We start from the raw sequence: 27,563 nt of genomic DNA, 5'->3' as shown, positions 1-27,563 counted from the left end.
GGTTATGTAATTATTTACAGCGCTGAGGCGTCAGAAGGTGGGGCGGAGTGTAAATCAGTGTGGGAGCTCTGTAATATCACGCATGCGCAGTATCATACCGGCGACGGCTGTACAAACGGTGGCCTAGCGAATAAGGGGATTAAGAGCCCAATTTGACAGGTCAGTTCATAATAATTACACGTATTTATCACTTTATGTGTATAGTAACGCTTTCTATTCCCAATCTAATTTTCCAGCAGCATTTTGAAAATGTTGGCCTGTCGCATTAGCCAACGTTAAGGTTGAATTTCGGAGCTAACGGTAGCTAATTCAGCTAGCCGCTGTTAGCAAGCTAGTTTTCGGCTAACAACGGCTGTGACATTAGCTAGCTAAGAGCTGCCGTTTGCTTCAATAATTTGATGTTGTGTGATCATTTGCTGATTTGTGGATCGATAAGGGGAAGCAGCGCACCGGATCTCTAGATAATGATATGTTTTATAGCTTATTAATCACGCAGTGTTAAGTCACTTAAAGCTAACCAGCTAGCTAGTATCCTTATATGCCCCCATTTGTTGAACTGTAATTACTGAGAGGAATGGTGAACTATCTTGACATGAAAACTACAGCTGAAGTTTCGATTTCAGCAAACATGCTGTAGTTACTGATTGTCGCGGTAATCCTTATTTGACAAAGGCAGAAAACTAATGAAGGGTTCCCTATTCACAGCTGATTTATGTTTTGGTGAAACATACTTACATACCTGCATTGTTATACAACTGGTGGTGTAAAATAGGATTATGCCAGATATCAATCCAATATTAAATTCCAGCTTTTTACCAAACCAAATCTTAGTCTGTCTCTATTACATACATATTTATGCATCTCCCCAGGCTACACAATGAGTCAGGGAAAGGACAATGCACGACTCAAGAGCTACAAGAACAAGTCCCTCAACACAGATGAAATGAGAAGAAGGAGGGAAGAGGAAGGCCTACAGCTCCGCAAACAGAAGAAGGATGAACAGGTCAGCAAAGTCTGGAGGAAGTCATTTAGACCTCCTCACCAGAGGATTTATGTTGATCTACATATTTTACATATTTTATATTTTTATATATTGTTTCCTTTTGTACTATTGTTTTTGTGCCTTAAGTGTTGGTTGTCTTGTGGTGGCTGTTTGTTGTCTGTGGGGTGTCCGTCTGTACTGCTGCCGTAACAAAGTAATTTCCTGTGAAGGATTAATAAAGGAACTATTCTATTCTATTCTATTCTATTCTATTGTGGTGGTAGAGTTCAGAACAAACATAAACCGCCTTAAGGATTATGAAATGATGCCCTGCTCGTTTTGCTAATGTCAGGGACTAGACGGAACCCATTCTGTGTTCCTAGCAATGTAATAATTAGGTGAGAATCTGCTCAGAAAGACCAAAATAGTTTATTCTAATATCATTCTATCGCAGCTTTTCAAGAGAAGGAATGTTGCCACAGTGGAGGATGATGGCATGCCGGAGGATGATGGGATGGCTGACAGTGGCTACCTGGAGTCCCAGGCTAACAACATGGACCCACTTGCAGTAAGAGTGGACACACTCATCAGACCAGTCGGCAATACTGATGAAAAGAATCCTACTATCTGCATTCATTCCTCGTACAAAGTTGGATGTGACCGTATTTTGTCTGTTTTACCAAATCTCCATCTCTTTGCTGCACAGGGTGGGGTGATCTCTGAAGATATGACTCAAATGATCTTCTCCAGTTCTCCTGAGCAGCAGCTAATAGGCACTCAGAGATTTAGGAAGCTCCTCTCCAAAGGTAAGGCTGCTGTAGATGAGTTATCATTTCTTATGGATGCTTGATTTTAACAAGGGCTGGACGACGATGTCAGAGCCAGAATCACATCTTTACCTATACAAGGAATTTGACTTTTTTTACTTGCACTGAAATGGACATACAGCTTAAAACAAGAGCATCAATTAGCTGAACAAAGTTGAACATAAACATTTAAATACTATTAAATATATTTTAAAAGTATACAAAAAAACAACAAAGAAAGTTGTACACAAGACGACAACAGTGCAATGTTGCAGAGTACATAAGTATGGAATTATTAATGTTACAGGTAACTTGATATACATGAAGTAGGTTGACATCACAGTATATTTATGTTCACAATTTACACTTTATACAACATGCTTATTTAATCCTGCCTTCATCATGGGTAATTATTATATATTGTTTCATGCATACATATAGATGGTCATATCATATGATTTTGAATACTTGAGTGAATATTTTAACATCAAGATAATCCTGTGACGAGTATTGCTATTGTTATTTTTTTGTCATATTGTCCACCTCTACTCCATTTCTCACACAGAACCCAACCCGCCCATCGATGAAGTCATTGCCACTCCAGGGGTGGTGGAGCGCTTTGTTGAGTTCCTGAAGAGAAGAGAAAACTGCACATTGCAGGTACATTTCCTCATTATGTCTCAGTAAATGGTGCAGTTGCACACAAGCTGACTAAGCTTTTTTTGCAGGTTGTTGCTTTTGTTTGTCATGAAATTCATGCACTAACAGTGAATGTCAAATACTGTGTGTGTTGTGTGGTTCAGAAGGAGAACATTGAACACGTTTTACAGTTTAAATCTAACCCGGGTCATCAGTTTGTTAAAAATAAATATATTTTGACTTTTGTTGTAGTTTGAGGCTGCATGGGTGTTGACCAACATTGCATCAGGGACGTCCCACCAGACTCGGGTGGTGATCCAGGCAGGGGCGGTACCCATTTTCATAGAGATGCTCAGCTCGGATTTTGAAGATGTACAGGAACAGGTAGGGAGGATTCAGACGTATCAGTGTTTTCTACGGTCATCACTTCCCCATTCTCTGTTTCCTCCAGTATAACTTTGATGCCATTCACATCGCATATGTTCTTAGCCTGCCTGCTTGAATAAATCATGCTCCTGTCATCAATTATTGTATATTTTTAATGTTGTTTATTGACTGACTTGAATAATTGTTTTGCCCCTCAGGCAGTGTGGGCCTTGGGAAACATAGCAGGAGACAGCACAGAATGCAGGGACTTTGTCATAGACTGCAACATCCTGCCTTCCCTGGTGCAGTAAGTAGCAACTCAATGTCATATTGTCTTCCTCATAATTCTGTTTATTACACTTCAAAATAAAGAGCAACTTTGATGCTGCATCCTTTGTAAAACATGCTCTGTGAAACTCCTTCTGCAGGTTGTTGGCCAAACAGAATCGTCTAACAATGATGAGGAATGCAGTGTGGGCGCTCTCAAACCTGTGCAGAGGAAAGAACCCACCTCCAGACTTCACCAAGGTAATGTGCTAAGATAAACATATCACTATGGCAACAGCACACCTCTCACTTTACTTAAGAATATTATATCAGTTTTTCAAGGTCATAAGCTGTATGAAGTTGCTGATATCTAAGCAGGAAAACTTCCGCTGCACTTAGCGGCAACATGTTCCCTCACTAACACTCTGGCCATGTGTCTTTTTGTCCTGCAGGTTTCCCCCTGTCTCAGCGTGCTGTCTTGGCTGCTGTTTGTCAATGACACAGACATCCTGGCTGATGCATGCTGGGCGCTCTCCTACCTATCTGATGGCCCCAATGACAAAATCCAGGCTGTTATTGACTCAGGAGTCTGTCGCAGGCTGGTGGAGTTACTGATGTAAGACTTCAAACACACAATTAAGATATTCAGTGTTGGAGAAGAGCTCAGGCAGTAACAGAGTGTACCATGTGTAGCTTTCGTCACCACTACGTTGGGTGTGAGAATCCAGATGCGGATGAGTTGTGAACATTCCCAGACAGCATTCAAGTTCGACCAATGCATTACCAGCTGTGACAAACTGCACAAGTCAGGAGAGGATACATCACAGTTCGAAAAGTTCCAATAGTATTTCCATGTGATCAAATACCATAAAAACCATGTTACAGCTGGAAGAAACATTTAACATTTATTGGTACCATCCTGAACCTGGAGGGCATTGTGAGGTCGTATCAGTTTCGAGCTTCGGAAACATCTGAGTGATCATATATTCCAATCTGCTTTGTTCCAGGCACTCTGATTATAAGGTGGTATCCCCTGCACTTCGAGCTGTTGGGAACATAGTCACCGGAGATGACCTGCAGACGCAGGTGATGGCAGCATGCATACACAGATAATGTTATCTACTTCCACAAATAATTGTACTTACAGATGAATATGTCTGACTTGGTGTATAATTTGTATGATTGCCTAGGTGATTTTAAACTGTTCAGCGCTGCAGTCCCTACTTCACCTCCTGAGTAGCCCCAAGGAGTCTATCAAGAAGGAAGCCTGCTGGACGATTTCTAACATCACTGCAGGGAACCGAGCACAAATACAGGTGTGTGCGTGTGCGTGCGTGTGTGTGAGAACATATCAGAATAACCTGGAAAGTGTTTTCTCACAGAAGTTTGAACAGTTGACACAAGTGTTTGCTCCTCTAATCAAGTCTTTTTCTGTCTTCGTAGATGGTGATAGATGCAGGTCTGCTGCCTCCTCTCATCACTATCCTGCAGGTAGCAGAGTTTCGCACAAGGAAGGAGGCAGCCTGGGCCATTACTAACGCCACCTCGGGGGGCTCCGCAGAGCAAATTAGGTATGAAAACTGATGGCGTAAGGTGGCTTCTTTTAGGCTTTGTATCTATTATCACGCCAAAGACAAGTATTTGCCTTGAATGACTAATATAAGTTCTATTCTGTATGTGTACTGCCACCTGCAGGCACCTAGTGGACCTCGGCTGTATAAAACCACTGTGTGACTTGCTCACACTGATGGACTCCAAAATAGTTCAGGTGGCTCTAAATGGCCTGGAGAACATCCTGCGACTGGGAGAACTGGAGGCCAAGAGGGGAGGAGGCATCAACCCTTACTGTGCACTCATTGAAGAGGCCTATGGTGAGTGTGCTCATACAGAATTACAATGACTACATTCATGCTGCTTACATTTCAGCAAATCAGAATTTACCCACTTGATCCAAAAAGTTTTTCTATAGACAAATGATGCACATTCAAAATATTGTATTGGCAGTTAATTATCTGTCGACTGACTAATCGTTTCCCGTCTTCTCAGGTCTGGACAAGCTGGAGTTCCTGCAGGGCCACGAGAACCAGGAAATCTACCAGAAAGCCTTCGACCTGATCGAGCGCTACTTCAACACTGAAGACGAGGACCCGTCTCTGGCTCCAGCCGTCGACCTGCAGCAGCAGCAGTTCCTCTTCCAGCAGTGCGAGGCCCCGATGGAAGGCTTTCAGCTATAATGCTAAATCCACCCTCCCTCCGTGCTCCACCTACATCCTCACCTCTGCTCATTTCTCTCACTCTATGCCCACTGCCATGATCAGGGGTTACGACGACCCCTCGGCTCCCCTCCCCCACCTCATCGTCAGAGAGATTGATTTAATCATTATCATGATAATGAAAAGTGTAACATCACAGGAGCACGTGTGTGTGTGCGTGCGCGTACGTCCAATGTGGGTCAAGTTCTGCAGTCTTGTCAGCCAGTTTGTGAAGGTTTCACTCATTATTCTGTCTTGCGCTGAGCTTCCCTCTGCGCCCGAACCCCACTTACCTGCTTGGGCCCCAGCGTCTCCCACTAGCAGATTTTCCTGATAACACCACCCCCGTCCTACTTTTAGGATTTCCTCCTCAGCTCATTCAAAATAAAAAGCACCTCTCCGTGTTCCTATAGGACTGGTGACTCCTTACGCGGGAGTTTGTAGGACTGCACTGCTTGTCTGATTGAAACATTAATGACTCGCAAGACAGACAAACATGGACGTGATTTTTAGCCCCTCTACCCCCCCCCCCCACCACCACACACACACACACACACACACACACACACACACACACACACACACACACACACACACACACACACACACACACACAGAAGAATGATCTAACCTAAACACTGGACTGACCATGAGACGTCGACCACATGTTCGACTGTGGTCTTTGGACTGAACTGCCCACAGCGGGTCCATGTGGCCAGTCCCAACCCAAGGACTTTACTGACCTCTATGAAAGGCACTTAAACGACTCAAAAATGGAGGTGGAATCCCCTCACCTCCTCCTCTCCAGCCGTTGGAGAAGTGACCACAGATGGACAAATTAGGAACTTGACTGTGTCGCAGAGAGGTGGAGCTTGTCAGTGACAAACCAGGCTGCTTGCATTCCCTCCTGGATCTCATATCGTGCATTCCTTCATCCAGTAACGGGACTTTCCACCTGCACAGGCTCCATCTTGAAGAGTTTAGACTGCCTCCTGCCTCTGGTGTGACGTGAATAACCCCATGGAGCCATGGGAATTGGAGTCTTCCCTCGCACTGAGACAATTGGACAGACTTGGACAAGACAAAGACTATCTAACCCTGGAATCTGTCCAGCAGCAGACCAGTGGGAATTTTTATTATCTTACCATAATTTCATTTCATTCGCAGCACTTTAGTTCTGGACTGATGCCCGCTCTTTGAGAATATACCGTAGTTTTGCATTAACTATTTAATTGGTTGATGATGCGGCTCTTCCCTCCTCAGGAAGCGAGGTGTAAAGAGGTGTGGTCTGAATCCTCTATCCCCTTCTGGTATGACAAGGATTACAATGTACTTCACCGTTTACCCTTCCCACAAAGGGACTCAAGCAGATTGTGGACTGAAACTGTTAGCACACTAATTACAATCAGTAGATCATGCTGCCTCAGCAAAGCTAGAAGAACTTTATTTTGACAAACTAAATGACACTGACTCTTTTGGAAAATTGAGCTGTCTAAAACATGACGTTCCAACACATGGTCAGGTAGTATTTTCTAATTTGATCATGCCAAATCATGGACACATATATCAGCTAATGGGTCTGAAGTTGGTCTTTTTTAACAAACATGTTTTTTGGTTGGGTTAGCATCTGTCGTCTTGCTGATGGTGCCATAATATTTATTTTACAGAAATCCTTCCAGATCGTTTCAACAAAAATCCAGATTAAAACTTGAAAATACTGGTGATCACCTTAGTTAGCAGAACTGAATGTCTGTTTACCTAGTCCTCATTACATCGCTTACTTTTGTCAATCTCTGCAAGAGATGACCAGCTCTACATGTTAATTACTGTTTGTTGTACTCAGTTTGTGCAGCTGTCCCCTGTTATGCCATTTGCATAAAAGCCGTTTCATGAACCACAGTGTAAGTGAATCAGTTTTATTGTACTTAGCATACAGGTTGGATCTTTTTGGGTGTGTAAGTCAGCATCTAATGCCCATTTTCATTATCACCTAATCTGCGTGGTATTTTCTCCATTAAACGCTTGGTCTATAACTAGAAAAAAAAAAGACTTTGACTTAGAGCTTTTGGCTTTAGGCTTGCAGTGTATATGAAACTAAATTGGGTCATTAAATCAGGTGGGAATTTTTGAGAAGCATTACTTTATTTAACTTTTTGGTGCTCACTATATACAAACACAGATGACACATCAGTCATGAACAAATCAGCATAATTACATGAGTACAAGGACATAACTGACCCTTATGCGAAGCAATCATACCTAATCCACTTCTTGATGTTATCAGAAGAAAACTGAAGACTATTCAAAACCCTTTAAGGCTGAACTGTCTTTACCAGGCAGATAACTGCCTCAGAGGCAAATTTAAAAACAGAGGGTTAATCTAAGTCATTTATATTGGAGAGAAGCATAGCAACATTTACTAGAAGCATAGAGACATACAGAACTTTGTTAATTCCAACCGGAAATTAGATTTAGGGAGTGTGCTCTGCTAATTTGTAGTCTGAAAATCATTTTGCTCTGTAGTAAATGCAAAGAAACCTCCATTACGTCAGACTGTGACCAAATGTTACCGCCACAAACACTTAACTGCCGTTTCCTCAAAAAAGGTGCCAGTTTATAACGTCAGTATATTCACTGAAAAGATAAAACCTTATTTTAGGTTTCAAAATTACTAAATAATCCATGATTGTGTAAATGGTTGATCTCCAGGTGACAAAAGTACATCTAATAACTTTTGGTCACTCTGCTTCTTCAAAGGAGTGGAGAGCCCTGAAGTTGTGATACATACAGTGAAAGGGGCGACACTATTGCCCCAGTTTTGCCGGAAAACAGACTTGGTTTTGTGGGGACTAGTCGTTCTCCATCACTGAGCCTTCTCAGCCAGGGCAGCGGCAGCTTCCCTCTCCCTCCGTGTTTCATCTCTCCATCTAGCTTTCCTCTCCATGTTTTGACTTGTCAGGGACTCGTGCCTGGCTGCAGCCTGCAAATTACAGATGAGATTTGAGGAAATGACTGATGCTCTACATGATATTCTGAGCGGAACAAAATGGTTCTTTTATACATGCAGAGGAAAAAAACTGATCTATCACATGGTTGTAAAGTGTTTAACTACAGGGAAAACATTCATCTATTGTCACTCACGTTTTTTCCCAGGTACACCATCAGCAGGCAGCCCCCTAATGTGGCCACAATCATCAAATAGCAGATTTTCACTCTGACTTTGTTTCTTGCAGCATCAATCATCTCCACCCTATGGCACAGACAGGTGCACAAACAAACATCAGTGTAGCCAGATATTTAAATACTTCCAAAAACAAAATCATCTAGCACTAATTAGGAACACATCCATGTGCATGTTTGAGTATACTTTGTGCCGTTTTTAAGCTCAGCACATTATTAAAAGTGATGTGCGTATCCCTTCACATGATGCCAGTCATGTCAACAATCACCTGCAGCCAATCATGCTTCTCTGTCTCTTCTGTCACATGTTGATTACAACATAATTACATTGTTTTATACTGCACAGGAGGTGGGGGGGGTCTGCCGTTTGTATACGTGACACTCAGGTCCTTTATCACTGCAGCAGATCAGATATGATCTCCAACCTGATGTCATGAACCACATTAATTACCTCCAGACACAAACAGACGCCTTGTTTGAAGTGCAGTCATTATGGAACATCAGCTACCCGCAGCAGCAGCGCGACTCATCCAGTTAGTTTGCTCTGTTTTTGTTAAGTATCTTAAATAAATCAAGCAAAGAGCCAATCAGATGCGAGTGTGATGGGAGGTCTGGTATAAACAGGAAGAGTCAACTTACGACACAACCTCTGGTATCTGGTCTGCTGTCTTGAAGCGCCCTGACCAGACCAGGCACTTCCTGTCAAAGTTGGAGGGTCTGTGGCCTGGGAGTTTAAAACCGTGACCCGATCCTGCATGACAGAACAAACAAACAGAGTTCTAAGTCCACAAATCCTCATCTTGAGCAAAACATTGGAAGTTCTGTTTCACAAGCCCCGATCCTAAGCTCCATCACCCCTCTTCCTGTGTCCCTCCTCCCTCTGGGACTAAAGAAAACTTACACACTTGTGTACTGTGATGTACAAAACCCACCAACCACCAGTGAGATGAGGACCTTTCATCTTTCTGACTTGTTCTGGGACTACTTGAAATAGACAAACAAATGTGGATGTCATTTATGTGGAATTTTCACAGCAGATAACTTTGAGCCATCACTTTCCCCCTTTTAAAGCTATTGTTGATCACATTCCAGTTTTATCAACCATATAATTGTATTCTGGATTAGAGGTGAAATACTTAGTGTTAAATGTCTGAGGCTGAACTGAATCTGGGCATGGACCACACAAAAAACAAAACAGATGCTGCGATCAAGAAGCCTACTGTATGCTGGAGCTGCAGGTGGAGGCTCTGCTTTGGCATCCTGCGGTTTATTACACATCCCTCTGTAGCTCCATGTTTCAGTGGCCTGTCTGCACCTCTGACCTGGTGAGAAAAAAATGCAAAAAAACATGAATGCATTGGATCTACGACAAATCACAACTAGGACCAATGACTCTTTTTGATATTGGTTAACTTGCTTAATGTTTTCTCAAGTAATCATTTGGTCCAGAAAATATCCGAAAATTGAGGGAAAACGCCCATCTTTATTTACTAAAGTCCAGTGTGGATTCCTCAAGTTTTGTTTTTTTTTGTTTTGTTCAATCAGCAGTCCAGAAGCCAACAGGGTTCAATTTACCACCACAGCAGACAAAGAAAAGCAGCGAATCCTCACAACTGAGGGACTGGAAAAGCGAAATATCTGACATTTTGGCTTAAAAGATTCCTTAAGAGCTAATCTAAATAAATCATTTCAGCTCATTACACACGTAAATCATCTCACAAGATACATCATAAAACATGAAGGTGCAAGACGGAGGTGTGTCAGATCAACAAAGCCTGGAAATATCATACAACACAATAAAAATGTTTGCCAGGTCAAAGTATTTGTATTCGATGATTAAACCTGAACTACAAATTTCACAATACAGGAACTAAGACAACCAACATAACCTGGGCTACCTGAACATCTGGTAGAAATGATAAAACATATGAATCAATGTTAGTGTGCGATTTTAACAACTGCAGCTGCTAATTAAACGATTAGCGCTAAGTTACAGATGGAGACGCTTATTAACCGGAATTCAAGATATTTAACGATACGAACCTAGAAATCTGCCGATGGAAAGGCGAGATCGGGCGAAGTTCATGTTTTTTTTCCAGTACTTGAGGTAAAACGTGTTCGTTAAACCATTAAAGTGCGTCCCAACACTTCCGTCAGCTGTTGAAAGTCAAGAGACGAACCACAAACAGCCTAATAGGACCCCGTCACATAAGCGTGGGAGCCTATGCCGTATGCCTGATCACAAACAAATCAAGTAATTAATACAAGTAATCCGCCCCTCCCATACCAAAAGTGTTTACTCCCCGTGGCTGTAGTTAGAGATTTATGTCTGATTATGGTTTAGCGCAAAGTTGACCGGTTGGGTTTAAGTTTAGTTGAGAAACAAAAATCGATGGGGAACAGGCTATGACACCACACCGGTTTATTTCATCACAGGTTACTGTTAACGTAACTGCTCGCATTACTTAGATGGTACGTAAATAGAAATATGGCATTTAACATAGCATTACTAATATCAACAATGACTATGGACATTATTATGTAACGTGGTTATATATTATCTAGCTCGACCGAGGAGTGTTTCCGTCAGGCACTGTTTTGAACAGTCACCTCGTGTTGTGACAGGAGAGGACCCTGTAGGCCACTATGGCGGCGCCCGATGGAACTTTAAACTGTGAGGACTTTTCAATGTTTCAGGTAATTTTACCGACGGATTAATCGATCTATGCCCACTTGTCATGGCATGGCAGCTGTCCCTATCGAAACGTCTCGGTAGTTCACATGCAGTGTTGTTTATTCATCAAATTATCCAAAGAATGAATAATGGTCTCACTGTATCTGCAAGAGTTCAAGGAGCCAGATTAGGACCAACAGGCTGAGAACAAGCAAAACAAGCAGCATGTGGTTTAAAAAGTCCCTCTCGCGGGTCTCCAGATGAACACACCCGGACAACATCTGATACCTAACCTGCATTGGCACTCTTCACTTTAGATGCCTCAAACTTTATCACTGTCCAACTAAACAGGACTACTTTCAGTTTCTCTTGTTATGGGGGTCAGAAGTATGCAATGCTTCAATTTATGGGCCACAAACCAAAATGTTCCTGAGCCACTGTTTTGCATAATCTTGAATTTGCATTTTTATTCAAAGGAAATCCGGGAGCCACTTATAGCAGAGATGTGAACATTTGTTAGCTGATAGTTAGTTTGTTGAAGGGCAAATGGAGCACAAAAATCGTGGAGTCAGGCTGAAACATCTTGCAGTTATGAGCAGTTCTTGTCCGTGCCACTTTGTTTGCCTTTTGCTTTTAATTGCCTGTATTTGCGCACAAATCTATCATATCTTAAGATATTTTGCAGTTGAATCTTCAGTTACTTGTGGGGACATGCTGGGTTTATCTGTTGGCCAGATTTAGTTTGTAGTTTCTAAGGCATTAGGCTGGGCTGTGATAACCAGAGAAAGTTGCATATTGCAGCATAACGAGTAATTTTCGTGGTTTTGAAGGTCTTCCTCCTGCCGACTGACTCTTCACTTCGCTGTGTGTTTGTTTCAGGAGGTGCTGAAGGTGATGCGCACCATAGATGACCGCATTGTTCATGCCCTGAACACCACTGTGCCCACAGTCTCCTTCTCAGGAAAAGTGGATGCCACACAAACATGCAAACAACTATATGAATCTGTGAGTGATGACTAAAATAATGTGTCTGTATGGCTGTGGTAGCACGGCCTCCTAGCTTTTTCATGCCAAACCTTAGCAACTGCTTTCCAATAATATTCTCATGTGTTCCACAGATGATGGAGGCTCATCTGAGCAGAGAGAAAGCTATCAAGTCCTGTATAGCCCAAACATCTGAGGTGGTGGGACACCTGCGTGATGAAAGAGCAAAAGATAGCGAAAACCTGGCACTCATCAAACAGCTCAGAAAAGAGCAGACCAAAGTAAGTCCTGTTTCTAACACTAGAGGGCTTCAAACTCAACAGAGCTGTACATGTGAGCCAACAGGAAGACTCGCGGAAAAACCCTCCTCATTCAGAGGGGATTAGACTCAGTTCACCCACATCACAAAAACAAAATGTTTTCTCACTTAATCTGAGCTGTGTAGATGGTTGTAATTTGACATGCACAGTACCTCTTCTGCCATATCAGTCAACTACATTTTCATTAGTGGTGCTTAAAGTATTGAAAAGTGACTCAACAGCGATGAAGATTTATAGAAACAGTGTCCCAATTATTCAGGACAATCTGCCAAACACTTTGTGCACAGTTTTCATAGGGACTATTTCTTCAGTAAGTAGTAGCTGAATAAAAACTGCAAAACTGCTCACAGCCACAGAGAAGAACCAGAACGTTGTTACCTGAAAGCCACACTTACGTGTACTTTTCTTTTTTTTTAACTGGGCACTCCACCTATTCCACACCCTTATATTCAGTTTACCTGCCATGGGGAGCATTACATATTTTACTTACTTACTTATTTCTTTCTCTCCTTTCTTTTTCTATGTATTGATTTATCTATCTATTTTTTCAATCCTGAAGCAGCATTTACGGCGAAAGGGCAAAGCAAGAATTTCATTGTGCGGTGAAGCTTGTTTTTTTCTGTACATATGACAACAAAACGTTTGAAATGAATTACTTGAACTGTGAAAACAGTTTTATAATGGGGGGAGCTATCTAAAGTTTTTTTTATTTTTTTAAATGATGATGTCGTAATGATGTCATCGAGGTTGTCTCGCATCAGGCATAGAGATTCAACATTTCTAATAGAAAGCCTGTGTTACAAACTGGAGGTGTGAGTGAAGATGATGACTTTACTGACTTGTTCTACAATATATGGACACGGCCTCGATAATTGCCTGTTGCATTTACATGGGAATGTCGCCAACATTTATACAGCAGGGGTTTCCCTATCACTATATGAGACTTTGGCGCCATACCCAAGCATTTTGTCTAATATTAATATTACAGCTCTTCGGTCACCCTACATTGAGTGAAAATACTACAGTGAGTAATGAATTTCTCCATCCTTTTTTTCAGTTAAAGCTTATGCAGTCAGAGCTGAATGTTGAAGAAGTTGTCAATGATAGAAGTCTGAAGGTATGCGCACTTTTATCAGCAATTCGGCCATAATGTCCTATGATCTGTATCTGACATGTCATTTATTCCTGATTTCCTTTGTTCAGGTTTTCAGTGAAAGGTGCAGAATTCACTACACGCCTCCGAAGGTGAAGTGAAGCTCCGTCTGATGAGAGGAGCTGCTTCACTCGAGGTTTCTAATACAGACTGGAGCTCAAATCTGTGACCTTCTGCTGAGTCCTGACTGCAGGCGGTTCACCATCCAGACCACTCTGACATCCCCTCCGTCACACACTATATTCCGTTGTGATTATTGTATGGCATTATCACACCTGTAAAACCGTCGTCCGTGCGCTTCTTTCATGAGAAACATGAAAAAAAATTGTACAAAAAGAGTTTTTTAAGAGGACAATGAAACATTTTGAAGCGATGCTTGTTGTCTGTGATTTCAGTTATTTGAGTCTTTCTTTTTTTTTTTAGGAGCTCACTCTTTTCTGTGTCACGTCTACACTGTGTCTGTCACATTGGTCAGCTGGTCGACCACAACTACAGGATGGATTGTCATTGCATTTGGTTCAGATGTTCATGCCCCACTCAGGGCAATTTTGATAATTTTGCCGATCCTCAATCTTTAATCTAGCACCATCGGGTAGGTAAATTTTTTTTCAAGTAGTTCCACTCTTAACCTGCAAAGCTAATGACATTCCCATCAGGATCAGCTGCACTTTGACGTTAGTGCTAGTTAGCAAATCTTAGCATTCCAGCACACTAAACTAAGATGGTGAACTTGGTAAATACTACACCTGCTAAACATTAGCATGTTAGCAATGTTAATGTGAGCCTCCTGTTTGGCTTAAAGCACCACTGTGTGTCAGTCCAGCCTCACAGAGCTGCTAAAACGGCTATAGCTTCTTTCCATTGTTATTATTGTATTGTTATATTCTTTGTTTCTCATTTGCTATGGAGGCAACATATAACCAGATGAGCTATTTATTAACAAAGAACTTAAATTGTTAAAAAAAATACAAACTCAAGAAGCAAAACTACAAAGGAAAAGGGTGTGTGGGTGCTGTTCAAATCAACAAACGAATATAACCAAGTGTTCAACTTTAGAAAGGTACAAGGGGTTCTTCTTTGGTTTTGTCCTGCTGTAAACCGAGCAGCTCCAATCCTCCTCCGTTACAGGGAAGAACTTGTAGGACTTTCAGATGAATGAATTTCCGTCCTCCAACATCGACCTGTGGGAAAAGAGGACAATTGGACATCTAAATTGTTAAATTCATCCGGATGTTGTTTTGTTGAGCAGTGAGGAGCAGTCACATTTAATTCAGTCCATAAATCTGAAGCTTTTCACTTCTCTTTCAAATGAAGTAATATAATAACAATAATTACCTTGATAACATAGATGACTCCAGCCACAACCTGCTCCCTGTACTGAATTGCTCTGAATTCCTCATAGATCTTGTCTGTCTTTGCCTGCACCAGGGGCTTCACCTGTGTATGAATGAAGTAAAATGTGATGTAAATGCAGAGCAGAGTTGTGTGTGGAGGTTGTGAAGAATGAAGGTAGACTGAAGCTCACCTGATCACAGATCCTCTGAATGTCTCAAGTGTTTTAATTGTTTATCAAACACTACCACTGGGCACATCTAAAGGTGGTTCCACTACATGTTGGGTGGAGCTTGTTGAAAACTGTAAATGGTATGATATGCCAGGTTTTCATTCCCCTTATCTGAGCCAAGCATGCCTACAAACACAAGTGTTCATATCATTTCTGGAAACACTATGGTTGAAAACAGGAAATAGTATGATAGCTAAGTTTATATTCACCTTTTCTGAGCCAAGCATGTCTACAAACACAAGTATTCATATCACTTCTGGAAGCACGATAATCAATTTTGCTGGAATATCACTCAAAGTCCTTTTTTACCATACCAATAAGACAGCAATAACAATAATATGAAATGATAAAATAGACATTATAGCATATAGCGTAGGTGTACATTCACGACACAAGTTGAATCCACCACTTTCTAAAGGAATAATAAAGAAAGCAAAAACACATCTTTATATATTTCTTATGCTTCTTTTCTTTTACACAAACCATCTAGATTTTATTTTATTTCACTCAATTGTACAAGTCAAAAACTTCCTCATGGTGTTAGTTCTGATGACACAAACCAGGAAACATTTTCTTATTCAGTTACTTCTGACAGTCCGTCAACCAAAAAACATTTTGTACAGAATTATTCAACCCCCATTGCAAATTAGGATTATTGGCGAAATTTACAAACTTTTAGCTGTGATCAATGAACAACTCAAACAAGAGCAATTGAAATAGCTCAACACAACTAATATTACAGGTGGCTTCAATTCAATACAATATGCCACGTATTGCAACTAATGCAGTCTTAAAATTAGTCAAGAAGTCAAGAAAATTGTCCAAAAAGTTAAGAGAGGAAATCATTGTCTTGCACAAACAAGGAAAAGGATTAAAAAAAAAAGACAGCAAAGGCACTGAATGTTCCTTGAGATGCTGTTGAAAGCATAGTTCACAAGTTCAAAGCTAAAGAAAGACTGGCTTTCAGTTTCTACAGTAAGGCGCATACTAAACACTGAAGGGGTCCATGTCCAAACTCAAAGATGTACACCACCACTGATCCAAAAGCACAAGAGAAGTCAGCTCCAATATGCTCTAAACCACATAAATAGGCCACAGAAGTTTTTGGAATTCTGTTCCGAGGAGCAATGAAACAAAACTGGAACTTTTCAGGTCTTTGGATCAGCGGTATGTCTGGAGGAAGAAGAATGAGGCACACACTGTGTGTACTGATGCTTGTCAAGAAGGGGTTAAATAATTTTGAGACTGTTGTAGTCATTAAATGTGACATGTTGTGCTCAATATGGAGAAACCACCTGTAATATTAGTTATGCTGAGCTATTGCAGGTGTTCTTGTTTGAGCTGTTCATTGATCTCAGCTGAAAGTTTGTAAATTACACCTAATTTGCAATGGGGGTTGAATAATTTTGAGTGCAACTGTATAGCCAAATGATGAAATGCTTTCCTGACATAAACAAGTTCTCTTGGCTGAATTGTCTGTCTCATTTAAGTGTCACCAATCACACTAAAATGATATCTGGGATTAAGATATATTTTCATTTCTCTTCTTATCAGCTACAAAACGTATGAATAATCTTTGTTGTTTGGTTCCCTCTCGTGTTAAAAACAGGAATTGCATTACTTCTTTCCTTAACATTCATTTGGAATCCGGCTTTTGTCCACTTGATGAATGTTAAGTGAAATATGATGCTCCACTATGTTCACCAGTGAGTGGATAAATGCTCCATAGAGCTGAGGGGAGCTGCAGAATACAGAGATAATTATCTGTGAGTTTGTCACTACAAGCAACACATTTCATATTTGTGTCATTATTTGATCTTTTACTAATATAAAAGTGTTGATGTATAGCTGCTTTAAAGAAATGTCAGATGATCAGAATCTGATTTACACAGTTGGAAGGATACAGTTCTTGGGAAGCATCAAACTAAACTGGAATTGGGGAGTAATTCATAAAAGATGAGCAACAGTGACCACATAAATACTCCAGCTCCACCCAAAATGTCAAACATCAGAGCCACCATTTTAATTCTTAAAATGTGTTCAAGTTTTCTCATTGCAGAGGCACACAGATGACACAGATAAAAGAAAGTAAAACAGCTATCAAAATGGCTTATCACTGGTGGACATTTCACTGAAACCTAAACAGAGCCAGTCAGAATAGAAACAGGAATACTGTAACTAAAATAATAAAGACTGATTGATTCTGTACATCAATTTCAACATTCAATAGATAAACTTTATTCGGAGCCAAGGATAATGAAATAAAATGTCTTCATGAAATCATTATTTTTATTTGGAGTAAAGCAACTGAATTGTCTCCTTTAATATCGAAGACAAAGATGCAGGGAACGCCATTTCCCAGCTCATGGAGTTGCCTCTTTCAGTGCCTACGGGTATGTTATCGCATGAAACCGATCTGCCTCCATCCAGAAGTTATCATACCACAAATTCCTTTACATGAATATTATGTTCAGATGTTGATTTGTAATGTCTCACCAGATACAGCATATGATGGCATTTAAGAGAAAGTTGTAAAAAGAATCATTTAAAAAACAATGTCTGTTCTGATTTGATTTTCATCGTTGTACTTTGCATTAATGCCGGCTGTTGTTGATCCACTGATTTCTGAGGGGAGTTGGACAGACGAACCTGCAAGCTGGAATTTGTGGGAAAACACCTACACACGTTACACATACCACCCAACATGGAGCCACTTTCCAGTGAACATGCAGGGATTGGTACCCAGTATATACTGTATTTGATACACAGTTGCAATTTACAACAGTTACAATCTCAGTCAATTTAAGTTAAAATGCTACTGAGGAAACTCAGAAGATCTGTGATCAGGTGAGCTTTAATTCACTTTTTTTCTCCAAAATCTCTACATGCTATACTTTGCATATCAGTCTGGATGTGCTGTGTTTTCATAAAGGCCCAAGTAGGGGACAAAACAAAGAAGACACATGAGAAATTGATTGTGGCTGGAACAAACTTCTTCATCAAGATAACTAATTTTGTGATGTTTTAATAAATGTTTAAAGGCTTCAGATTAACTGACTGACTAATCGCACTGCCCACTTATCCTCTTGATGATCTTTTGATGTATCTTATGAAGTAGTTCATAGCAGGGCAGTCCAGTTGTTAAACTGATCCCAGATGTTAGATGACCCTTACTGTGAGACAAGACAAGATGACAAGATGATTATATTCATTTAGTAGTCCAATTTTATTGTCTTTTCCCTGCAGGTTCATGCAGGAGGAGACAGTTATCTTCACTTGAGAGTCTTCCAAGGGCTGGTGTGAGAAATTATGCAGCGTGATGTCCTCTATGGCCTGGTGGTTAGACACCTCCGAGAGTAAATTGTTCAGAAGGCGTTCAAACAAAGTGTATTTTATTGTCTGTCAAATTTTCATCTCTTCATGGATCATTTTGAATGTTTTCAAATAAATAAGCATTATGCTGCATTCAGTCTAAATCTCTGCATGCATGGAGTTTTAAAAATCATATGTGTAGAAGTTTATGTTAAAATTGTTTTAATGTATGAAATAGTTTTTTCTCCTCAAGAAAATGTTTCCTGTCTGTGTGATCAGAAATCTTGTAATATTTGATTACAGTGATGTTAAAAGTCTACGTCCATGTTAAGGTTTGTGTACACTAAAAGGATTTCTAAATTTAATTCTAACCGTCTCTGCCAGCTGAGACTATGCTTATTTTCAAAATCAGACTTCTCAAAAGAAAAGAAATTGCTGCACATAAGAACCACAAAAGACATGTGAAAATACATTTATGCTCTCTTTATTTTTCCTTGAGAAAGTAATGGATTCAACTTGCTGTTTCCAAACACCAACTGTCTTCATCTCTAACTTTGAAGGAACATCGTAGGGTAGAATCATTTCAGAATACAGAAGCAGAGCATTTTAATATGATGTTGCAGCCTGTAAGTGTTTGACTTTAGAAAGGTACGAGGGGGTCTTCTTTGGTTTTGTCCTCCTCTACACCTTTCAGATCAAACTGTTGTTCGTACCCGTCATAAAAAGGACTGTTGACACTCAGATGAATGTAGCTCACTCTTCCAACTTGAACCTGTGGGAGAAGAATCTTCATTAGGTTTGCTTGTATAAAATGAAAGGTAATCTAAAACTGGACATAAACTCGTAGTTAATTTGTAGTTTGTTTTGTTTGGTATTGCAGAGTATATCTTGTTTGCTCTGTAAGCGTCAGCAGTTCTCCTCCCATGCTGAACACTGAACACACAATATATTCATCAGGATGTTGTGTTGTTGAGCAGTAAGGAGCAGTGTTTAATGAGTCACCTAGATGTCACAGTTAATTCAGTCCATATATCTGAGGCTTTTTACTTTTCTTTCAAATAAATAATATAACATTATCAATTACCTTGATGAGGTAGTTTGTCCCTCCACACAATGTCTGCATCCTGTATTCAAATGCTTTGTATGCCTCATATTTCTTCTTTGTCTTTTCCTCCACTTGGGGCTTCACCTGTATATGAATTAAATAAAATGTGATGTAAATGCAGAGCACAGACTTGTGTTTGTGGAGGTTGAGAAGAAAAAAGGTAGACTGAAGCTCACCTGATCACAGATCCTCTGAGTTTCCTCAGTGGCATCCTTTGTCTCACTCCACTGTTCCATTGTCACAAATTCTGTTGAAGTTAACAGAGAAGTGAACTGCCTGCTTTAATGTGTCTCAAGTGTTTTAACTGTTTATCAAACACACATGTATTTATACAGATTAACCACCGCTGGGCAGACCTGAAGGTGGCTCCACTACATGTTGGGTGGAGCTACATGAGTGACTACAACCCTCACATGACATTGGTTGGTTTTCTTCCTCTGGTATGAATTTATTTCCACATTTCTACACAGCCAATATCACAGTGTATAATATACTGTAAAAGAGTACATTCAACACCACCTTCAGTATATACAGCCCTGTTCACTGTCAACAGGGTAAAATGTATACTCTAAATATCGAGTGACATTTGAACACTTGGAGAGTACAAATGTACTCTATAACTATTATTTTCTGACACTGTTTCAGTGCTGACAAGTGCTGTAAAATCAGTGTTTTACTACTGCTTTGCAGAGCTGATTATTTAGAGAGTGAAAACATACTGTACGACTGGTAATTTGAAACAGTTTCAACAGCCATGAAACACACAACAATCAAGGACTTAAGTCTTCTTACTTTTTCTCTGATGTCCAACGTTCAACACTTATGGGAGGTGAAAGTCCAGAGGGGGGGATGAGGTGATGCGGGGAGTGGGATAACCCTGGCTCAGCGTAAGTCTCTTTTTTTCCTGAGGATTTCCCTAGCTATGCCTATCAGACTGACTGTAAATGTGAGCAAATCCGTCTTTAATTTCCTTTGGAGACTGTCGACAGTGTTGGACTCAGAGATAACTAATTGAAAATTGTGAATTGTGTGAGATAAATCAGGTACAACCTGCAAATCTGTGTGAACTCTTATATGAGGAAGTTAACAAACTGGCGGTCTGGGTGAGTTTTTTAAGACAGAAGCTAGAGCATTGATTGTAATGGGGTAGTGAGGTATGTACTCAAACTGCGCTTAGTTGGGTAAGGAGCACAAGTAGGTCTGATGTGGGTTCTACCACAGGTGGAGCAAGTAGTAGTGGTGAAATCAACAGCCTGAAGTGTTGCCACAGAAACACAAAGTCAGATCAAGAATCAGGGACAAGTAGTTATTATATTATTATAAGTAGCTCTGACCTGAAGTCAGGGAAGGGTGGAACAAATTATATAACGGTACAGGGACAAAGTGAGGGCAAATTCAGCCACTGTGAGTTCCTAGGAGCTGGTAGGGAGTGCCAGGTCCTGTCAATTCCCCTCGGGTTCCTCTCAGGTGAGTGACATCACACCTATCAGTGTTGATGGATGCATCTCTCTCCAGCCGGGAGGGTGTGTCCCTCTCAGGTTGTAGGAGGGTGGCAATGATCTATGAATAATATAAGACAAGCCTTTATTTCCCCCTACAGCTAAAATTCTGAAGAACAAGCCATCTAACAACCAAAGTACTGTACAAACTGATACTTTGTTCTGATGATGGTGCTAGAGGGAAGGCTCACCTCAGTAATTACAACTAATTCTGAGAGTGACCTGAAGTATCTGTCCCAAATTACATGGAGATCCAATAGTGTGAAAGGATTTCACTCAAAACCTATGGCCAAAGTCATAATGTTTCATTTAAAGGAATACATTCAACAATCTAATGTTGCATTTCAGTCACTGTGCGTTTGTATGTTTTTGTCCCAGTCAAATTGTATTTTGTAGTAACATACAAGTACCACAAAGTGGTGTATGGAAACGGTGACAGTTACTACATTTTCCACTTTCCTGCCAATAAATGCCTTTATGCTTCATACTAAAATATGAGAAAATTTTATCAAAATCTAGAATTGCAAATAAAAAAACAATCTCTCTCCTAAAGGCCTGAAATTTCTAAAACTCCATACATGCGAAATATTTCATTGACATGCAAAATAATGTTTGTTTATCTGAAAGTTGTCAAAATGATCTTTGAGGAAATCAATTTGATGGAGACAGAAATAAAATACACTTTGTTTGAACGCCTCCAGAACACTTGGTCATTATTAATTTGAAGTAAGGTAAGATAAGATAAGCCTGTATTTACTCCAAGAGGCAAAATTCTGGGGAAGGAGACGTTAACTAACCACCAGGCCACAGAGGAGAGGGTGTGTGAGAAGCAAACTACTCAGTATCAGCCTCACTATGGACGTTTTAGTTCAACACTTAAACACTCATATTTTTAGTTATTTGATCATTTGTTAATATAAAGCTATTATACTGATTATAGCTGCTTTGAAGATGCACCAGAATATGTGTGAAAAACAATACACCAAATTTGGGCAATTCACCAGAATTATGAGAGCTGCACTTACACATCTATCCATCCATCCATTATCTATACCGCTTATCCGTCAGGGTCGCGGGGGAACTGGAGTCAATCCCAGCTGACTTCGGGGTACACACAGGACTGGACATACACACAAAGACACACAGGACATACAGTGTGGGAGGAAGCCGTAGTACTCGGAGAGAACCCACGCTAGCACGGGGAGAACATTCAAACTCCACACAGAAAGACCCAGGTTCAAACCGGGATTCAAACCTGGAACCTTCTTGCTGAGAGGCAACAGTGCTAACCACCCAGTTATTTCACCCAAAATGTCTTCAGATGTTGCAACTGCACTGCTAAGAAAATTCTGAGGAACTGTTGAGTAATTCCTTCAACTGATACGTAGGATGTGTAAGAGGATGAAAGATTTCTTACATGTTTCGCGTATTTGTGCAGTAACAAAGGGTGCGGAGAAGCTCTCAACCTCACAAAATACACATGTGAAATGAGGAAGTTCAATGACCTACAAGTATTTACAAGTAACAAGTGCTGACCTGAAATGCCGTCACCAAACAACTGTACTCTGTTGAACAATTGTGCAAAGCTGTGCAAATGATAACTCTTAAAGACTTTAAGACTAATTTGTATGCCAGGTTCAGATAAACCGTCATCATCTGAGGCAAGCTTTGACATTAAAAAATGTAACCAGATTTTTATCAGGAAAGTAAAGAAGCCCTGATTTGACACATTTGGCATCAAAACAATTTGCATGATTTGATAAAATGTAACATTATGGGGAATAGGTGCATTTGCTTTCTTGCCAAAAGTTCTTCTTCGCCAAATTCCTGCAGTCTCATTTAAAATGCTCTGCTCCTTTATCTCAGGATCATTACACACTATATATAATATACTTTACTATTAAGTTATATGCAGTTATGTGTGTGTTAACAGGTGAGGATTTTCAGGGCTGAGAAGGAGGAATGTTTTATTCTGAGAGGGAATATTCTAGATAAACAACAGAAAGTTTGATTTCTTACAGCTGTTCCTTCTCTTTTGTTCAGATGATTTTTATTGTCAATTTTGCTGTATGTACAAGGACAAACAGTAGAATCGAAATACTGTTTCTCTCTCACCTTAACAGTATATAAAAATAGAAATAACAAATAAAACAAAGAAAGAAGATAGAAAAAATATAAAGAATAAATAAGAATCAACCTATCTACAACAGTGGCGGTAGTGCAGTGTCGTGACAGCATATTAGATGAGTATTTGTGCAAAAACAGCAGAGGCAGAGTCCTCGTGTGTAATGGAAGACAAAGATGCATTTTATTAAAACATTTTAGAATTTCAGCCTGAAAAAAATGGTTTAATAACAAAAAACTGAATCATTCAACTGACTTGCTGTAACTAAGAAATGTAATTTTTCTGTTGCTTTACTTAAAATATTCCTTCACAAAATAAAACATTCAACTTCTTCCCCCTCAACTCTGAATATTCTCCCCTGTTAACACACACAACTGCATATAACTAAATTATAAAGGAGTATTGTATATCGTGTGTAATCATTTTGGATAAAGGAGCAGAGCATTTTAAACGAGGCAGCAGAGATTTCAGCTAAGAACATATGTTCATGTCAGGAAAGCAGAGAAAATGTACTTCGGGGTATTTCTTTGTTTGGTTACATTTTGCACCGTGCCCACTCGTTTTTAATGTCAGAAGTATGTATAGAGGTATATGTTTAAGTGAAGGTAAAAATCTCTGTCCATGTTAAGGTTTGTGTAAACTAGAAGAATTGCTACATTTATTTTCAACCATTTGTGTTTGTTTTTGTTTTTTAATCAGACCTCATAAAAGAAAAGAAATTGCTGCACACAAGAACCACAGGAAATGTATGAAGATATGTTTATGCTTTCTTTATTATTTCTTTAGAAAGTAATTGCTTCAACTTGCTGCTTCCAAACAACAAATGTCTTCATCTCTAACTTTGAATACATTCAAAATCAAAAATGATGTATTGTAAAGGAACATTTTGGTGTAGAATTATTTCAGAATACAGAAGCAGAGCAGGCTGCAGCCTGCAAGTGTTCAACTTTAGAAAGGTACAAGGGGTTCTTCTTTGGTTTTGTCCTGCTGTAAACCGAGCAGCTCCAATCCTCCTCCGTTACAGGGAAGAACTTGTAGGACTCTCAGATGAATGAATTTCCGTCCTCCAACATCGACCTGTGGGAAAAGAGGACAATTGGACATCTAAATTGATAAATTCATCCGGATGTTGTTTTGTTGAGCAGTGAGGAGCAGTCACATTTAATTCAGTCCATAAATCTGAAGCTTTTCACTTCTCTTTCAAATGAAGTAATATAATAACAATAATTACCTTGATAAGGTAGATGACTCCAGCCACAACCTGCTCCCTGTACTGAATTGCTCTGAATTCCTCATAGATCTTGTCTGTCTTTGCCTGCACCAGGGGCTTCACCTGTGTATGAATGAAGTAAAATGTGATGTAAATGCAGAGCAGAGTTGTGTGTGGAGGTTGTGAAGAATGAAGGTAGACTGAAGCTCACCTGATCACAGATCCTCTGAATGTCCTCAGTGGCATCCTTTGGGTCGCTGAATCCTCCGGGCATGTCAGCCATTGACACAAATTCTGTTGAAGTTAACAGAGAAGTGAACTGTCTGCTTTAATGTGTCTCAAGTGTTTTAACTGTTTATCAAACACACATGTATTTATACAGATTAACCACCGCTGGGCAGACCTGAAGGTGGCTCCACTACATGTTGGGTGGAGCTACATGAGTGACTACAACCCTCACATGACATTGGTTGGTTTTCTTCCTCTGGTATGAATTTATTTCCACATTTCTACACAGCCAATATCACAGTGTATAATATACTGTAAAAGAGTACATTCAACACCACCTTCAGTATATACAGCCCTGTTCACTGTCAACAGGGTAAAATGTATACTCTAAATATCGAGTGACATTTGAACACTTGGAGAGTACAAATGTACTCTATAACTATTATTTTCTGACACTGTTTCAGTGCTGACACGTGCTGTAAAATCAGTGTTTTACTACAACTTTGCAGAGCTGATTATTTAGAGAGTGAAAACATACTGTACGACTGGTAATTTGAAACAGTTTCAACAGCCATGAAACACACAACAATCAAGGACTTAAGTCTTCTTACTTTTTCTCTGATGTCCAACGTTCAACACTTATGGGAGGTGAAAGTCCAGAGGGGGGGATGAGGTGATGCGGGGAGTGGGATAACCCTGGCTCAGCGTAAGTCTCTTTTTTTCCTGAGGATTTCCCTAGCTATGCCTATCAGACTGACTGTAAATGTGAGCAAATCCGTCTTTAATTTCCTTTGGAGACTGTCGACAGTGTTGGACTCAGAGATAACTAATTGAAAATTGTGAATTGTGTGAGATAAATCAGGTACAACCTGCAAATCTGTGTGAACTCTTATATGAGGAAGTTAACAAACTGGCGGTCTGGGTGAGTTTTTTAAGACAGAAGCTAGAGCATTGATTGTAATGGGGTAGTGAGGTATGTACTCAAACTGCGCTTAGTTGGGTAAGGAGCACAAGTAGGTCTGATGTGGGTTCTGCCACAGGTGGAGCAAGTAGTAGTGGTGAAATCAACAGCCTGAAGTGTTGCCACAGAAACACAAAGTCAGATCAAGAATCAGGGACAAGTAGTTATTCAGCTCTGACCTGAAGTCAGGGAAGGGTGGAACAAATTATATAACGGTACAGGGACAAAGTGAGGGCAAATTCAGCCACTGTGAGTTCCTAGGAGCTGGTAGGGAGTGCCAGGTCCTGTCAATTCCCCTCGGGTTCCTCTCAGGTGAGTGACATCACACCTATCAGTGTTGATGGATGCATCTCTCTCCAGCCGGGAGGGTGTGTCCCTCTCAGGTTGTAGGAGGGTGGCAATGATCTATGAATAATATAAGACAAGCCTTTATTTCCCCCTACAGCTAAAATTCTGAAGAACAAGCCATCTAACAACCAAAGTACTGTACAAACTGATACTTTGTTCTGATGATGGTGCTAGAGGGAAGGCTCACCTCAGTAATTACAACTAATTCTGAGAGTGACCTGAAGTATCTGTCCCAAATGACATGGAGATCCAATAGTGTGAAAGGATTTCACTCAAAACCTATGGCCAAAGTCATAATGTTTCATTTAAAGGAATACATTCAACAATCTAATGTTGCATTTCAGTCACTGTGCGTTTGTATGTTTTTGTCCCAGTCAAATTGTATTTTGTAGTAACATACAAGTACCACAAAGTGGTGTATGGAAACGGTGACAGTTACTACATTTTCCACTTTCCTGCCAATAAATGCCTTTATGCTTCATACTAAAATATGAGAAAATTTTATCAAAATCTAGAATTGCAAATAAAAAAACAATCTCTCTCCTAAAGGCCTGAAATTTCTAAAACTCCACACATGCGAAATATTTCATTGACATGCAAAATAATGTTTGTTTATCTGAAAGTTGTCAAAATGATCTTTGAGGAAATCAATTTGATGGAGACAGAAATAAAATACACTTTGTTTGAACGCCTCCAGAACACTTGGTCATTATTAATTTGAAGTAAGGTAAGATAAGATAAGCCTGTATTTACTCCAAGAGGCAAAATTCTGGGGAAGGAGACGTTAACTAACCACCAGGCCACAGAGGAGAGGGTGTGTGAGAAGCAAACTACTCAGTATCAGCCTCACTATGGACGTTTTAGTTCAACACTTAAACACTCATATTTTTAGTTATTTGATCATTTGTTAATATAAAGCTATTATACTGATTATAGCTGCTTTGAAGATGCACCAGAATATGTGTGAAAAACAATACACCAAATTTGGGCAATTCACCAGAATTATGAGAGCTGCACTTACACATCTATCCATCCATCCATTATCTATACCGCTTATCCGTCAGGGTCGCGGGGGAACTGGAGTCAATCCCAGCTGACTTCGGGGTACACACAGGACTGGACATACACACAAAGACACACAGGACATACAGTGTGGGAGGAAGCCGTAGTACTCGGAGAGAACCCACGCTAGCACGGGGAGAACATTCAAACTCCACACAGAAAGACCCAGGTTCAAACCGGGATTCAAACCTGGAACCTTCTTGCTGAGAGGCAACAGTGCTAACCACCCAGTTATTTCACCCAAAATGTCTTCAGATGTTGCAACTGCACTGCTAAGAAAATTCTGAGGAACTGTTGAGTAATTCCTTCAACTGATATGTAGGATGTGTAGAAGGATGAAAGATTTCTTACATGTTTCGCGTATTTGTGCAGTAACAAAGGGTGCGGAGAAGCTCTCAACCTCACAAAATACACATGTGAAATGAGGAAGTTCAATGACCTACAAGTATTTACAAGTAACAAGTACTGACCTGAAATGCTGTCACCAAACAACTGTACTCTGTTGAACAATTGTGCAAAGCTGTGC

General features: G+C 40.2%; 5 protein-coding genes across 5 annotated transcripts; 2 read left to right on the top strand and 3 right to left on the bottom strand.

Annotated features, from left to right (window-relative positions):
- Window positions 1–82: 82 nt before the first annotated feature.
- kpna1 (karyopherin alpha 1 (importin alpha 5)) lies at window positions 83–7,206 on the top strand. The gene is given in 16 exon segments (XM_070852642.1): window positions 83–118; window positions 121–139; window positions 142–159; window positions 870–1,003; window positions 1,437–1,550; window positions 1,689–1,788; window positions 2,354–2,448; window positions 2,680–2,811; window positions 3,012–3,100; window positions 3,222–3,321; window positions 3,513–3,676; window positions 4,068–4,146; window positions 4,251–4,376; window positions 4,504–4,631; window positions 4,756–4,931; window positions 5,107–7,206. Coding segments are annotated over 16 exon segments (1,698 nt in total). The 3' UTR covers window positions 5,295–7,206.
- A 233-nt stretch (window positions 7,207–7,439) lies between these two features.
- fam162a (family with sequence similarity 162 member A) lies at window positions 7,440–10,662 on the bottom strand. Its single transcript, XM_070852643.1, has 5 exons — window positions 10,536–10,662; window positions 9,713–9,814; window positions 9,132–9,243; window positions 8,454–8,562; window positions 7,440–8,292 (listed from the first exon to the last, which is right to left on the bottom strand). The coding sequence occupies exons 1-5, from the start codon at window positions 10,576–10,578 to the stop codon at window positions 8,176–8,178; spliced, it is 483 nt and encodes a 160-aa protein (XP_070708744.1). The 5' UTR covers window positions 10,579–10,662; the 3' UTR covers window positions 7,440–8,175.
- Window positions 10,663–11,110: 448 nt separating this feature from the next.
- mix23 (mitochondrial matrix import factor 23) lies at window positions 11,111–13,989 on the top strand. Its single transcript, XM_070853150.1, has 5 exons — window positions 11,111–11,189; window positions 12,046–12,171; window positions 12,285–12,431; window positions 13,528–13,587; window positions 13,674–13,989. Exons 1-5 carry the CDS (start codon window positions 11,139–11,141, stop codon window positions 13,722–13,724), a joined length of 435 nt encoding a protein of 144 aa, XP_070709251.1. The 5' UTR covers window positions 11,111–11,138; the 3' UTR covers window positions 13,725–13,989.
- A 654-nt stretch (window positions 13,990–14,643) lies between these two features.
- Window positions 14,644–19,903, bottom strand: LOC139221416 (stefin-2-like). Its single transcript, XM_070853343.1, has 6 exons — window positions 19,781–19,903; window positions 19,584–19,688; window positions 19,152–19,271; window positions 15,149–15,163; window positions 14,959–15,060; window positions 14,644–14,804 (listed from the first exon to the last, which is right to left on the bottom strand). Exons 1-6 carry the CDS (start codon window positions 19,838–19,840, stop codon window positions 14,676–14,678), a joined length of 531 nt encoding a protein of 176 aa, XP_070709444.1. The 5' UTR covers window positions 19,841–19,903; the 3' UTR covers window positions 14,644–14,675.
- Window positions 19,904–23,983: 4,080 nt separating this feature from the next.
- On the bottom strand, window positions 23,984–24,801 carry LOC139221485 (cystatin-B-like). Its single transcript, XM_070853410.1, has 3 exons — window positions 24,650–24,801; window positions 24,460–24,561; window positions 23,984–24,305 (listed from the first exon to the last, which is right to left on the bottom strand). Exons 1-3 carry the CDS (start codon window positions 24,719–24,721, stop codon window positions 24,177–24,179), a joined length of 303 nt encoding a protein of 100 aa, XP_070709511.1. The 5' UTR covers window positions 24,722–24,801; the 3' UTR covers window positions 23,984–24,176.
- Between the last annotated feature and the right edge of the window lie 2,762 nt (window positions 24,802–27,563).

Source organism: Pempheris klunzingeri, chromosome 21, assembly GCF_042242105.1.
Source record: "Pempheris klunzingeri isolate RE-2024b chromosome 21, fPemKlu1.hap1, whole genome shotgun sequence".
Classification (NCBI taxonomy): Eukaryota; Metazoa; Chordata; class Actinopteri; order Acropomatiformes; family Pempheridae; genus Pempheris; species Pempheris klunzingeri.
The sequence above is the reverse complement of the archived record's forward strand: the minus strand, read 5'-3'. Positions and strand labels throughout refer to the sequence as shown.

Coding starts and splice junctions, on each gene's coding strand:
- LOC139221485 (XM_070853410.1), bottom strand. CDS start 24,721: ATGGCTGACATGCCCGGAGGATTCAGCGACCCAAAGGATGCCACTGAG. Junction 24,562..24,649: donor TTCAGAGGATCTGTGATCAG/GTGAGCTTCAGT, acceptor ATTCATACACAG/GTGAAGCCCCTGGTGCAGGC. Junction 24,306..24,459: donor GAGTCATCTACCTTATCAAG/GTAATTATTGTT, acceptor CTTTTCCCACAG/GTCGATGTTGGAGGACGGAA.
- mix23 (XM_070853150.1), top strand. CDS start 11,139: ATGGCGGCGCCCGATGGAACTTTAAACTGTGAGGACTTTTCAATGTTT. Junction 11,190..12,045: donor AGGACTTTTCAATGTTTCAG/GTAATTTTACCG, acceptor TGTTTGTTTCAG/GAGGTGCTGAAGGTGATGCG. Junction 12,432..13,527: donor TCAGAAAAGAGCAGACCAAA/GTAAGTCCTGTT, acceptor CCTTTTTTTCAG/TTAAAGCTTATGCAGTCAGA.
- fam162a (XM_070852643.1), bottom strand. CDS start 10,578: ATGAACTTCGCCCGATCTCGCCTTTCCATCGGCAGATTTCTAG. Junction 8,563..9,131: donor CAGATACCAGAGGTTGTGTC/GTAAGTTGACTC, acceptor TCTGTGCCATAG/GGTGGAGATGATTGATGCTG. Junction 8,293..8,453: donor TGGTGTACCTGGGAAAAAAC/GTGAGTGACAAT, acceptor TGTAATTTGCAG/GCTGCAGCCAGGCACGAGTC.
- LOC139221416 (XM_070853343.1), bottom strand. CDS start 19,840: ATGGAACAGTGGAGTGAGACAAAGGATGCCACTGAGGAAACTCAGAGG. Junction 19,689..19,780: donor CTCAGAGGATCTGTGATCAG/GTGAGCTTCAGT, acceptor ATTCATATACAG/GTGAAGCCCCAAGTGGAGGA. Junction 19,272..19,583: donor GGACAAACTACCTCATCAAG/GTAATTGATAAT, acceptor CTTCTCCCACAG/GTTCAAGTTGGAAGAGTGAG.